The following is a 14,413-nucleotide window of genomic DNA, read 5'->3' as shown; positions in this document are numbered from 1 at the left end:
TGTGGTGACACCGCCCATCGGAGTCGTGCGAATGATGCGCCCAGGGATCATTTGACAACGAAACTTGACCATGGCATACGTAATTCGGTCATCGTAAATTGATGGAAATTCGCCATTAGAATTTGTCGGTTTAGGTAAAAAAAATTATTCTTCTAGTTTTGTTGCGGATTGGGAATTGAGATTATCACGGCCTACTCGTCGATGTAAATTAAATACGACTATAAATAACGAATCGATATAATTCGACGGTGTCACATTACCGCAAATAATGCGAGCTCGAATGCATGTATGCAGGTCGGAGCGAACTTATTCGTTCTTGTCTGGCGTGGTAGACAGCTGGGCAGCTGGACTGCGGGTAAACAGGGTTATATAATGCTAATAACGATCCGCCCCCTTGTATGAGAAATAAAAATATTTACTTTGCTCGGAATAAAGTCGGTACCGCATGTTATACGCGATGCTAGCCGCCAATGTGAAGTTCGAATATACTGCACACGATTTTCTGTATAATCGATAGCGCGATTGTAAAGATATTTCCACAATCGTTGTACCTAATACCGATCGTTGAAAGAGAATTTACAATCTTCCAATACCTCATGTACAGTACTTGGTAGGAACTTTGTTACAAGAATCATTCGTTATTTATGATACTTATGCATACGCAGATTCCATGATATCAATCTACTCTTCACTCTCATCATTCACAACCAGCAGCATTCAGATTGATAAAGATGTCATCGTTAATATCGAACAATCTCTGCTGTATTGGATCGAATTACCAACCGAAAATATTAGCCTGGTATTATTTGACTCGATCGATTGGCCAAATACGTTACACACAGTATTACAGATACGCTGGTCATTACTTATTAAAAACTAGAAAATTGTCTTTCTATTCCACAGCTAGGTTTCTTATTTTTAATTTTCAGATTCTTTCGCTCGATACGATCATCGTGCAATACATCCCTCGATACGTCTCTCTCTCTCTCTCTCTCTCTCTCAAAAATAACCCAGCGATGAGAGAAGCCCTGCTTTCATCCTCCTCGGATGCGCTGTCATGCTCGGCTATTCACCTATCCGACGTTTCGTCAGTGAAACGGTGGCACAAGGCTCCCTTTCATTCTCCGTTTCATCTCCCAATATCCCTTCGCACATAACGCGGATCGTGTCCGTGCGGGATCCGATACGCGGCGCGTCGGTTCTCGCAGCGTCTAACGTACGTACATCTCAACAGTACAAGGTAGTGGATCGTAAAAGGTGAAGTGGACCGGCCTGAAGGCAGCGGCGCTCGGCGTCCGCTCCTTCCTTCGGCCGATCGTGAATGTTCGGGTGTCCTCGGCTCGACTCGTCGTTTGTGGCAGTGGCCGCGCACCTCGGCTCCGAGTTTCAAGCTGCGTGGATAAGCTCGTATACGCGAACCAGCTGAACGGGACTGGCTCCTTCACCGGTGGGCGCCCCACGTTCGATGGATTATACACGCCGATTAACGATCTAATTAACCCCGTCGCAGTCATGACCGGTACGCGTCGACCGTCTCTCGATTCGAACACCTCCTTACCCTCCGAGTTTGAATCAACGTGTAACCGCGTCTCGCCCTCTCCTCACGTCTGCCGCAGTCTTATTCCGTTCGCGCGGAGTCGCGCAGCCTGAAACAACGTTAAACCGCTCGGCACGCGGATAAAACGAAAAATTCCCGACAAACGCCGGTTCGTCGCAAGTTCCCCACCGAGTGTGTTACGTACGATACGTATATATGTACATAACGTATACCAGTGATGTTTTAAAATTGTATAATATATATATGTATATAATGTGTGTTTGTGCGAAGTATTAACATTGATCCACGAATACGTCGAAACGTGACGTCTAACGTGAATCGATTACAGTCACCGTCGTTCCTGCGACAAAAGCTGAGCAGCGATAATCTCCATCCCCCGCCCCTCGCTCACTTCTCTTGAATTACCTCAAGCCTGCGAGAATTCTGGAATCTTTCGTGGTCCTGGGACACACGGGGCACGTCGTCGCCGTCTACGATCACTGCGGCAAGTGATACGCGAGCGAGGATACCGCGAAGGGAAAATCGGACTCGTAGGCGGAGCCTAAGGTCGGGGACACGTGACAGGGAAACTGTCACGCCGCCCTTTCTCCCTACCACCTGCCGCTCGCTACCTGCCCCCTCCAACCCGCCCTCCCCCCCTCCCCCATTGGGCCGCGTCCCAATTCCGCGGACCGAAATTCACCCCGGATATGTATCGCGATATTGTTAAATAAACAAAAACAAGTTTTTCCAACCACGAGCGGGGTGGTAATTTATTTACGACATGAATGACACTTGGAAGCGTTTTTCTTCGGTATTCGCGAGTTTTATACCCTGCGATTTGTAGATGCGGGTAGGTGTAACACGCGTGAAAAAATGTCGGCGATGATCGCGTTGTTACCGAGTAGTTGTATCTAATTGTGCGGTATGCAACAAGGCAGCGTTGGAGGCTACGAGAACCAGGGGGTTCCGATAAATCTGGAAAAGAAAAGCCGGAATGATTTTGTGCCGTTTAACAACGACGACGTTGGAGACGTTCTTCGCGATAATTCCTCGCGCGGGGGTAGCGACGTTAAAGTGAAAATGGAAGCCGAGGATGCGGAAAGTGTCGTCGAGGTTGCCGTGAAGGCGGAAGCCAGAGAGGGATGCGAGGCGACGGCGGAATTCTCGATCCAGAAGACGGTTCCCGATGCCGAATCGGCGCCTCCGACGTCCTTCGCCAAAGTTATAAATAGCGCCGACTTTCTCAAGCCTCAATATCACCAAACTCATCCCGGCTACCATCACCCACCGTTTCCGGTCGTCGGAACCAACAAGGTGCCGAATTTCAACTTCCAGAACTTTTACGCGGCTGCCGCCGCCGCCGCTGCGGTTTCACCGTTTCGCGGTCAACACGTACAGCCTAACAAAAGTATGAACAATTTTCACGTCGGCGCTACGCAGATTAACGTGCATCAAAACCCGTCGCCTCAGCAGCAGCAGCATCATCAAAACTTTAGGGGCAGACCGTTGTCAAACGAGAGTTATCAACATCGTTTCAACACCAATTATCACCAAGTGAACAACAACCCCGTTTCTTATCCCGGATTCCAAACCGCTTCGCTGATGTCGCCGGCAACGACGAACTCGCTCACCTACAACAACAATCATAATAATAACTACAGGACGCAGTATCCGAGACATCGGAAATGGAACAATCCGGCAGGACTCCGAGGACTTCATCCGCCTATGCCGGTGAGTTGTTCAACGCGTCCTCGTTTTTACTACGATTTTGGAAAACGTCACAGATTGCACGTATAGTCGATGCTTCCGATTCGGAAAACATGCGGGATTCGCAGGGTTTGCCTGACAGGATCGGGTATCCTTTGTGGGTGTGATTCGTGATTTCTTCAAAATAGGCTAGGTACGTTAAGCGAGTACGGTTTTATTTGCAATCTGCACGCGTTTGTGAAACATCCGATCGGTAGAACCAAACTTGCCGGCGTTTCAGATTTCAGAAATCCGTCTATGTGGGTTCAAATTCATCGATGCCTGGTATGGGTAGAGAGAAACCAATTATACGCATTCGTTGAATATCCAGAAGTCTCTTTATGTATAACTATACATTGACATTTTAGGTTACGTGTTGTAAATTTGAATTTCTAATTATTTTTTTTCTTATATTAGTTTCCCTTTGCGGATTTTTATGAGAAAAATTTTATGACCTTACGTTTGTGAATATGTGCAAGCTTCGATATTTCATTTATCGATCTGAAGACAAACTGTAGGTACTAGGTATGTATTAACGCAGCATTCAAGCTTATCAATGCAAACTTCACATTTCTGGAATTTTTTCAGATTTATACCTCAACTGTAAAGTAGCCCGCTTTGCGATCGAAGGAAATAACGCGGTAAAAACTTTTTTTCAAGTTTTATCGTAATAGTATCAATGTTCAAAAAAATCTGTAACGGCGAGGACTTAGTCTCGGCATTATTGCTGCTATCTGAAAAAAATACGCGTCATACCATCCAATCTCCACGAATTGTACACCCTCGAAATCCAACTTTTTTTGTTTATTCAGAGGAAGTGCAATTCATCTAAATCGCCTGATATGACGGTGTGTGTTTTTTCCAGACAGCAGCACTAATGCCGACCAAGACCTCGCATTTACAAATTTTTTAGAACGTCGTTACTCTTACAATAAAATGAGAAAAAAGTTTTTCCCATTTTATTTCCACGAGAAACTTCGATCATAAATCGGGGACTATCTTAGAGTTGAGGTGAAAATATGAAAAAATTAGGCGATTGTTTTTGAATTATTTGAAGTTGATTCGGGGGGAGGTGAGGCGGCAATAATTCGTCAACCACCCTAATGTGCACTCAGGGCTTCTGAATCGGATAAAAGTCTGACAGGTCCGTCGGGATCTAACCTTACGTTCGCCATTGTAAAAGCAACGAAAAAAAAAGAGGTAAAGAAAGAGAGAGATAAAATAAAAACAGTTTGTTCTTTTTATCCTACGGCGTTCGCTATCGCTTTCGTTCTTTCCTCCCCCTCTCTCTCTCTCTCTCTCTCTCTCTCTCTCTGTCTCTCTCTCTCTCTCTCTGTCACTCTCTCTCTCTCTCTCTCTGTCACTCTCTCTCTCTCGCTGTCGGTCATCCGGTCACTCATCCTGCACTTCCACTGCGCTGCTGCAGCGGCAGACCTCGGCGCGTATATTAAATCTCGCTCCGCAAAAGAAGCAAGCCGACAATTAAACGGTCAATTATAAACCCATAGTTTATATTTTCACGAGCCTTGGTTGCGACGTTCATGGGTGAGATTCACGGGGTAGGCAGGAGAGGTAATGGTATAATGCTCGCCTGACGTGGTCTCGTCTTCTCTATCAACGCGTAGCGTCCTACATCATTTATGGAAGAGGTAGATTTTCGCTACATGTATACCGGGCTCTCGGTGTCAACTCGACCAATTATTTTCCCTGACCATTATCGATTCGCTTAGCGATTTTTCATACGATTTTACGATCTCAAAAAAAGAAGACCTGAATTTTTTTCAGAATTTTCCCTCCAACCGTTAATTTTCTGTGATTATTCAAATCCGTCCAAAAATTTTCGATTCAATTAATTCATTTCAAATAATTGAACAAAAAATCGTTCCATCGTGGAACGAGTGTCAAAATAAATGCCAATTTTTAGACGGGTTTGAATGATGATAGAAAATCAACGGCAGGAGGGAAAAATCTGAAAAAATTCAAGAGACCTGTTTTGAGACCGTAGAATCGCATGAAAAATCGTGAAGCGAATCAAGAATGTGGTGGGAAAATCATTGGTCGAGTTGGCGTGGAAAGCTCTTGAAGCGAATGGATCGCGACAAAATCAGAGATTCGAAAAGTTTGCATTACCAGTTCGTACAGTTCGAATTGTGTCGAGGAATAATCCGATGGTGACGATAAGGCGGCATTGCTGTTTAAATAATTGTCGGTCGCGACTTACGAATTTCGAAAACGCACACGACGCAGTGTAGCTTCGTCGTCGACAGAAATGCGCAGTGGGTACACATCAACCGCCAAAAAATCCGAACTCTCTAGGGGTCGAAATTACAGTGATTACAAGCGCAGCCCCTACGGGCGTCTCCGCACCTCGTCGCGAGGAGGAAAACTGTGTTCCGAGCATCGAGATACGCCTTATTGAGGGAGAGCAGGGGTTTGATTACACGTGAAACGTAAGTGGCGTTCGGTTTACTTAACGATCATAATCTATCGTGTAAAAAATTGACGTGCGGAGGAGTTCTCGAAGGGTGCCTGGTGGTAACACGTTCACAGCGTATAACGTATACACAGATTCGCCGATGTCATAGGTATACACATTAGGGTGTCCGTTATTTACCAATTTGGTTTTTGACTTTGCAACGCCCCTAAAGTTTTTAGCTCGTGACCTGAAAAAAATATCTGACCCATATAAGCCCTTGATATTGATATCGAACCCTGCCGCAAAGACGATACATTTCCCATTTAAATAACATGGGGTTTTGGCACGTTTTACAATTAATTGTTTTGTTTCTATGCCAGTTCATACATGGCAATGGCAAACAAGAATTTTTGTAGAAAATTGAACGCTCTACAAAAATTTTCTCTTGACTTTTTTCGACAAATTTACTTGCTCAAAAGTTATTTAAGCTCAAAGTTAAACTAAAAATAATTTCTTCGTTTTTTAATTATTTTGACCGAAAAATTGTCATTATTTATGTAAAAATTGATTGTTTATTGCAAAAAATATCTCATTTCAACTGTATTATAAGTGAAATTAGTGTTAAATATTCCGATAACCAGAAAATTTAATTTACACTCTGAGTTGCTCTTAAAATTTTGCACTTTATTTGAAAAAATGTGACAGGATTCATAAATTTTTAACATATTAATGAACACAATTTATTTTATTAAACATTTCTTAGTGAAATTTGGAAATTTCTTTTTATATTCACTTACAATTTGAATGACATACTGTTTTTGACTTTCGTGCTTGGTGAGAGTGTTGAATCAACTTTGAGCTTAAATAACTTTTGAGCAAGTAAATTTATCGAAAAAAGTTAAGAGAAAGTTTTTGCAGAGCGTTCAATTTTCTACAAAAATACTTGTTTGCCATTGCCATGTATGAACTGGCATAGAAACAAAACAATTAATTGTAAAACGTGCCAAAACCCCATATTATTTAAATGGGAAATGTATCGTCTTTGCGGCAGGGTTCGATATCAATATCAAGGGCTTATATGGGTCTGATATTTTTTTCAGGTCACGAACTAAAAATTTTAGGGGCGCTGCAAAGTCAAAAACCAAATTGGTAAATAACGGACACCCCAATACACATTCAATTGCGCCATATAGGTACGAGCTTCTCTTTTATCATTTGTTACGATGAAACACGTTTTTCCTGCATCCGTATACCGGAGAAAGAAGAATTGTTCGCTTACGAAGAACTGCTGTCAGTCAACTGTTTGCAACTTTCAATCCGTATATAAGAAATGAGGAGTTTGTTAGATTTTTGGAAATCGCGTTAATTGAAATCAAGCTTCCAAAGTTCCTTGGAAATCGATCGAAACACTCATCTATCATTTCATTCCCGACAACTTCATATCCTGCTTCTTATAAACCCGCAAGCAGTGCAGGTTAACTGTTTACACCAGTGAATTACCTGCAGTTGCAGAAGAAGCATACATATGTATACCTTTGACATATGCTACGTTATGATTTCAACATGGAATTATCTTTGCGCAGCCAATCACTGCGAGTGTGAATTCTAAAGCGGTCATTTACTGTACATAACGTTTATTCTATCTTTTCTCATTGACTATTCAACGTTGTCGGTCTTGTGTCGACCACATCCTTGTATCAGTGCTGCGCTGTCAAATTTTGTTATCTTTCACCTTACAAGCAGAGATGAATATAAAAAAGTGGTTCAGGCGTACAAATTTGTAGTCTCATATGCTACGGCACGTGCTACAGTGAATTTACAATCGATTTAAAAGCAAAATAATACCGAAAATAAATAACGTGAATAGAAATGAAAAAACGAACTAGGAAAATCTTCATACGACTCTCTCGTGTGTTGCCAGCACTTTTTCTACACATGTACATGTATCCCGATCTTCCGAACAGCCCTGCTGCTTTTATAACCTTCCCGGCAGACACGATCAATCACTTGTCAATAGAAACCATTGTGATTTTCTCTCTATCGTGTTACGAAGCCAGGTATACATGTATATGTATAATATACTATACACGTATAGTTAACAATTCTTATCCCGCGTCAGACGAACTCATACAGCAGCCATGCGGCCAATGCGGAACGATATCGTCGTCTCGTATTTGTAAGTGTTATCAAGACTGCTGTTTTCTGACGAGTCGTTCTGCACTTTGTCTGCATTTGTTTGTTACGTCGGTAAGAACTGCAATCACAGTTTACATTTGCCGTCGAATAATTCCGAGAATGTATGTACATAATGTCCTATAATCTTCGTGAGCCTTAACCCTTACGTTGCACACCTCTAACTTTGAATATGGAAAAAGAAAAGATTCGTAAAACAACAATATACCGGAAAATGGATCATTCTATTTTAAAAATCATAACTCACTGAATTTTCAACATTTTTAGCTGGAAATTCAATGAGTAACTCTCAAGACACAGATATTTAACAAAAAAAAAAAATATTCATTTCAACGCGTGGGGTTGAATTTTTGTAAAAGAACGAATAAACGATTTTTACGATATTTCATTATTTTTCCTGCATCAAATTCGATCGATTTGGATGTTTTTCACATGGAATAATACGATGAACATGTCGCGGGGTCTTCTTGACCCCCGTGTGCAGTGTAAGAGTTAATTTCACACTCACATCCGCAGCATAAATCCTCCTAATAAAATGCAATATCTATATTTGAATCCTCAGGCAGTTCTGAATTTATAATATAACAATCCACTTGATTTCAAACGATTTTACGACACCCCGTACGGGTTGATCAAGCGGTTTATAAGTATGGATATAGCTAACTTACGTGTGAGCCTCGAACAACTTTCTGCCTCATACGAGCTGGTTTCTCTATCAACTCACGTTATACCTATAGTGCATATTAGATCTATAAGCGGATCGTGTAATAGCTGAACTTGAGACTGGCTGGCTGATTAACGAACTCGGTTAGCGTCTCGGTAGCATAAATTATCATCATAATACGGCAAACTTGAGTGTAAGTTTAAGGCGTTTCATACTACAGCTGTGCACGTGAAAAAAAAAAAAAAAAAATTAAACAAAATTGTTTCAATTATTCCGCAGTTTTCTTTTCACGAATTATTTTTAACGTTCACGTGTTACGAACTCATCATATTTCAAAAAAATCCGATTTTCAATCACAGTCACGCAGGACGCTGAAAAGCCCGTCAGATCAACCTTTCCCATCCAATTAGGGTAGAAAACGTTCGGAGGAAGTAAACAGCACTGTTTCCTAACAGGCCAACAGACTCTCCTAGGATATTGAGTGTATACTGTTTACACGATTCGAGCGTGTCTATTGCTTATACACGCCGAGTTTGGGGCTCGCGCGGTGCCCGTTACGAAAGGTTTTTGTATCCAGCTATGCAGTTCTTCCACGGTGCATCGGAGGAGAAGATCCTCCTCGGCTGAAGCGGCCTTCCTCGCAAGCACATGCCGAAAACGCCATGTGTTACGGCCGGGCGGCCGCAGGTAGGAATAACGCAGCGAGAGAATTGAGAACAACGGAGACAACAACCTTGCTGCTGCAGTTGCAGCACACCGACGTAAGCGCCAGGTGCAATGCAGCGTCATAAGAGGGGGGACGAGACGCGGCGTTACGGCTTTTTCCTGTATTTTTAGTCATTTTATACGTTCGAGCATCGGAAAATTATTTTATCCGATACTTCGGAACAATTTCAGAGGACTCGAGGAGGCTCAACTGTCGTTGGGAGTGAAATTTCTGCAGGGTAAAAAAATTCGATGAGGCCAAAACGATTTTTATGATGCGAGTGGTCGTGGTACGGGAACCGGAATGTGTTCAAAGAATATCAACCGCGGAAAGGATTTTCGTTTACGAAGTAGGTACGTGGTATCTGATTCTGAATTTCATTTTTTTACGGCACTTTACGGCTAAAAGAAAAACTGAATATACTCGTTGGGCGCAATTTATTCGATACATTGAGAAAAAATTTCATTTCTTACAGTTGCTGGAAAGTTCTGGCAAAACTGTTATCTTTTAAACAACCTATAAACAATGGTTTGAATTTCGATCGAATTACAAGAAAATATGATACAAATACGGATTCAGTTTGATTACAATTCTCTTCTTTTTGCTAAAACGCGAAATCATTTTAGGATTCAGCGTACTCGAAAACATAATAATTACCGAGAACCTCCCATACGGCTGAAAAAAAATATTCTTCTGCAGACCGGTATAATTGTTTTCATTGTAAGGGTTATTATTCGCAATAATTGCGTCGCATTAAGGGCTTCCGACAGCATGACGGTGGGATTAAATAATTATCGGTTAAATAGGATCGGCCGTCGTTTCGTCGCGTTGCGTAGCGTCGCGGCTGGACAGACAGTCAAAGGAGAAACGACGGCGCGTGCGCAAAGCGTCGAAACCACAAACCTAACCGCACGGGAATTATTCATATACATACTTTGTTCAGTTTTTCGTCCTTATTCGGACGTTGCATTACTATAATTCGTCACGTTGAGTGACTGCTTCACCGCCCCGCAAGGCTTGAGTCGCACTTTGAAAGTATTCAAAATCCTCGATGTGAAACCCAAAATTATTAAGTAGGGCCCCATTTGTTATGATTATCAAAAAGTACAATGAAGAATGGAGTTGGTCTTTGCAGTGATTATTAGGATACTCTAAAATGAATAACATGAAAAATCTTTTTATGAACATATATCAGCGATGAATGTGGAAATATGTGTGGATTATGTGGAGGTTAGTTGTTCGCTATATATGGGGGATTCCATGTCAAGTCGAACGAAAAAACGAGATTTTTTGCCTGACCACTTTTCACGTTTTCGCCCTTTTACTCACTCGAAGTTCGTATTGAAAGCATCAAATCTGAAGTTTTTCAAATTTTCCTGACCAAGCACTTTCTTACAACAGCTAGTCGCAAAATCAGCTTGTTACGATTTCTCATTTTTTCGAGTTGACATATCTTAAATTTCAGATAACATATGGAAAAAGTTCCTACGCAAAAGTTTGGAATCTTTGTATGAAAGTTCTCAGAATAATTTTGAGTAATTTTTCGTGCCCCGTTAAAGTAGGTATAGTTTTGATGAAAAATGTTGGAAAATCTTCTGTAACAAAATAGTGCCCGAATCGAATTGGCCGAAATCCTTAAACAGCATATCTTTTTCGATACGAAAGATTGTCTATAAGTTTCGTAGTGGGCGGAAAAGTAGTTGAATAGTTACAAGCAACAGTTTACATGGAACTGTGAGATTTCTCATCCATTCGTACCATAACGTGGCGGTAATGACGGTGAAAGTTATACAGTCGGCATTACGATACGCGACACGTCGTTGAATTCTTACCTTGGATGAATGTGCTTCAACAATGTTGTCCGGCGGTAGGGAAATCACGTATCGTGTCAGGAATCGCGATATATGACAGACTGAAGTACGCTCCTCAAGAAAGAGTCGTCAACTGTTATAAACAACACGCGTAACAATTGACGATCGCGCTCGAGTGGGCAGGGTAACCAAATCGCGTGACGCGCCGCGAACTTTGAACCGAATTCTCGCCACTGTGTAAATATTTGTTGATACATTTGCACCGCAACAATTGCACCGCCCACTATGACGTTTTCAGACAACCTTTCGCATTGCAGAAGGCACGCGGTGTTACAAATTGTAGCCCATTCGATCAGGGCTCTTTTCAGTTACGAATAATTTGCGCGCATTTTGTATCAAAACTACACTGAAACGGGGTACGAAAAATCTGAAAAAATACTCTCGAGAAGTTCGCAAGAGAACCTAAAATTTTTGCGAGGGAATTTTTTCAAATGTCGTCCAGGTTTTAAGCTACTATAGCCGTGAAATATCAAACATTGTTGAAATCAATTTATTCGATGAATTTTCGCGAAGAAATCATGTGTCGAAAAAATCTGAAAGAATTCAAAGTTCATCCTTTTAATGTATACTTTGACTGTGTGAAAGGGTAATCGGATAAAAATGGGTCCGGCCGTTCTATTTGACGTGGAATACCCCATATATATTCGGATTTTTTGCATTCACTTAAGATTTATGAAAATTTAGTGTGGTACTGTTTTTGAGCGTCATGTTAAAGCATAATCATGGCAAAAAAAAATGCGACTTCTTCTTGTACATCTAACCGATTGTAATCAACAGTTCCTTCCGTAATTATTTTGAGTTTGAAATGGAACATTACGGTAAGGTACGGTTGAAGCTCGGTAGGGCGACGCAGCTGTCACTTAAGTCATCGAATATCTGTCTTGACGCTAGTCGTATGCATTAGTTTGCTAACATCTAATGTATCCATCTTTTACGCTGTACACCGAAACTCACATCTGTATCGATCACAGGAATCCAAAAATTCACCATATATTCAGATATTGAAAGTTTGAAACTTGCACCACGATAAAGTGAAATTTCATCACGACATAAAAGATGTACAATTTTCATACGTAGTAAAATTATTTTCCATTGTGACATTTATGAAATTGTGACGGTTCTGCTGAATTTTAGAAGCCTGAGTAGACTGTAATTCATACTCCATTAGGTATGGATAGTTGTGAATTATTGCTACTTGGCAAAGTAAAATCTTCGATCATCCATCGGTCAGAATGCACTGTTTTACACACACGACAGACTCGTTGAGTATAATGCTTGTAGTCAATTTACTTCGGTTAAAATGGATCTTCAAAAGTAAAAGAAGCATAAAAATATTTCTCACCAAGCTCGCTTAATCCTCATCCTGGATAAACCGGACCCGGTTAATTGATGTTACGCTGTAATTACCCAAATCACTTGAGAGACACTTTTATCCGTCCAATATACAGAACATAAAGGATCGCGAAGAATTTCGTGGAGAATCGGACGTACCACCACTTGGTTCTGATTCGTAGTTCCGTAGTACGAAAGCACAGGTATACACACGGTACTGTAAAACATAGTATCCCACGGTACAATAATGTTCTTTCGTATAATTACGATCAGAATACGGATCGAGGGTCATACAACTGACCGGCCAGGCACACATCGACAACGCGATATAATAATTTTCAACCTAACCCAACTCCAATAGGTCACGAGCAAGTATCGCGGTATTCACTTTGAAAATTGAAATTAGTAGGTATATCACTCTATTTCATACTGATTTATCTAATCGGTGATCCCCGATCCCGATCCCGATCCCGCGCCAGCACACCGCACCGCATTAAACTACCCTGCATGCGGCGGGGATCGTCCCCCCCCCCTCACGACCAAACCGCGGTTCCCTTCTTCCTCGATCGAGTTGTTGGTACACAGGGCTATAACGGGCACGCACATTCATCCTCATTCAGGCATTGTCAATACACCTACACGGAATGAGTAGGTACAGGGTGAACTACAATATAATATACCGAAGGGCACTCACCTTCGAGAAACCGGTTGAATATATACGTATGTTGGAAACTGAAAGCGTCGCAACTTGCAAATAAAGGACTTTAATTTATGTATTCTCATGATTTCGATGACAGAGGAAGAATCGGTGTGTGACTCTGTAATTTCTGTCCATTGAAGCTTCGCCCTCGGCGCGAAGATGTCGGTAAAAATTATGCAAAATTTACGATAATGAAAAGCACTCGTAAATGATCTGGTAACAATAAGCATCCTCGACAAGGTTACTTTGCCAAAAGCAAGACGAAGGAAAGAATCTGTCTCTGTTGAAAAAAGCGAGGCTGACGAAAGATTTTTTTAATATCGCGTATTGTTTTGTACTTTCTTCAACAAACACTATTTTCTTTATACGAGTTTGCCAAAATTCGCCACCCCGTATACGTTACACAACACACGTCGCAACACGCAGGTCTGTGTATTTATTTACGTACGTACGTAGGTACATAGAAGCCAGCGTCGATCACAACAGAGTGTTCTCAAACTAATCATATCTTGTATTTGGAATGGCTATACAACCTAGTCTAACGACCAGATGGTGGTTGGCTCGGCGGCAGGGCGACGGTACACGATCCGGTGATTGTTTATGGGCCCATTAAACAAGTAACTCATAGTCGCATAGTAAACATTACTATAATCCAGGCAGTCGACTAGACCAGCTCGCCGGCCAGTCGGTCGAACTCTCGCGAGTTCACTCGAGCTATCTCCTATCTTATCCCATCCCATCCCATCCCATCACATCCCATCCATGTTTTCTCAAATGCGCTCTAGGCGTATACGATTACGTTATATACAAAGCAGAAAACAGTGTTGCCTCGGCGTGCGCAGCTTTACGATCGCTGACACCTACCGACCCACGGAACACCGCCGATATTACGACCATGAATATTAAAGTAATTGATGCCTCCATAAAATTGTATGACGCGCGGTCCGTCTCTGATCTCTGCTCGTGCTGTCCGGAGTTGTCGCTACGGCCTCGTGTCGTTGCGAATGTGATTAGCCGCGATTTACGCACCGCGCCGTGCGAGTGCCGTGCGTTATACATCCGAACTCGAAGACCTTGGAACATGTGAGGGGATTTTCGCGAGAGTGTTCGACGAGACGTGTTGAATTGCCGCGCTCGAGTCGCGCGTCTGATCGTTTTAAGGATCGGTACGGTTGGTGGCAAGAAGAAGATGAAATAAAAAAACAAAAAAAAAATAAAAATAATATATACACGAAAGTGAGAAGG

General features: G+C 41.9%; 1 protein-coding gene across 2 annotated transcripts in view; it reads left to right on the top strand.

The window, feature by feature from the left end:
• The first annotated feature begins 1,279 nt into the window (after window positions 1–1,279).
• Window positions 1,280–14,413, top strand: part of LOC107218463 — a 259,589-nt gene continuing 246,455 nt past the window's right edge. For both annotated transcript variants that reach the window (XM_015656350.2, XM_046736982.1), the window contains exon 1: window positions 1,280–3,271. In XM_015656350.2, coding sequence (XP_015511836.2) covers window positions 2,465–3,271 — 807 coding nt within the window. In that variant the 5' untranslated portion in view covers window positions 1,280–2,464. The remainder of the gene's footprint in view (window positions 3,272–14,413) is intronic.

This window comes from Neodiprion lecontei, chromosome 4, assembly GCF_021901455.1.
Source record: "Neodiprion lecontei isolate iyNeoLeco1 chromosome 4, iyNeoLeco1.1, whole genome shotgun sequence".
Taxonomy (NCBI): Eukaryota; Metazoa; Arthropoda; class Insecta; order Hymenoptera; family Diprionidae; genus Neodiprion; species Neodiprion lecontei.
Note: the sequence above shows the minus strand (reverse complement) of the source record. Positions and strands in the feature narration are given on the sequence as shown.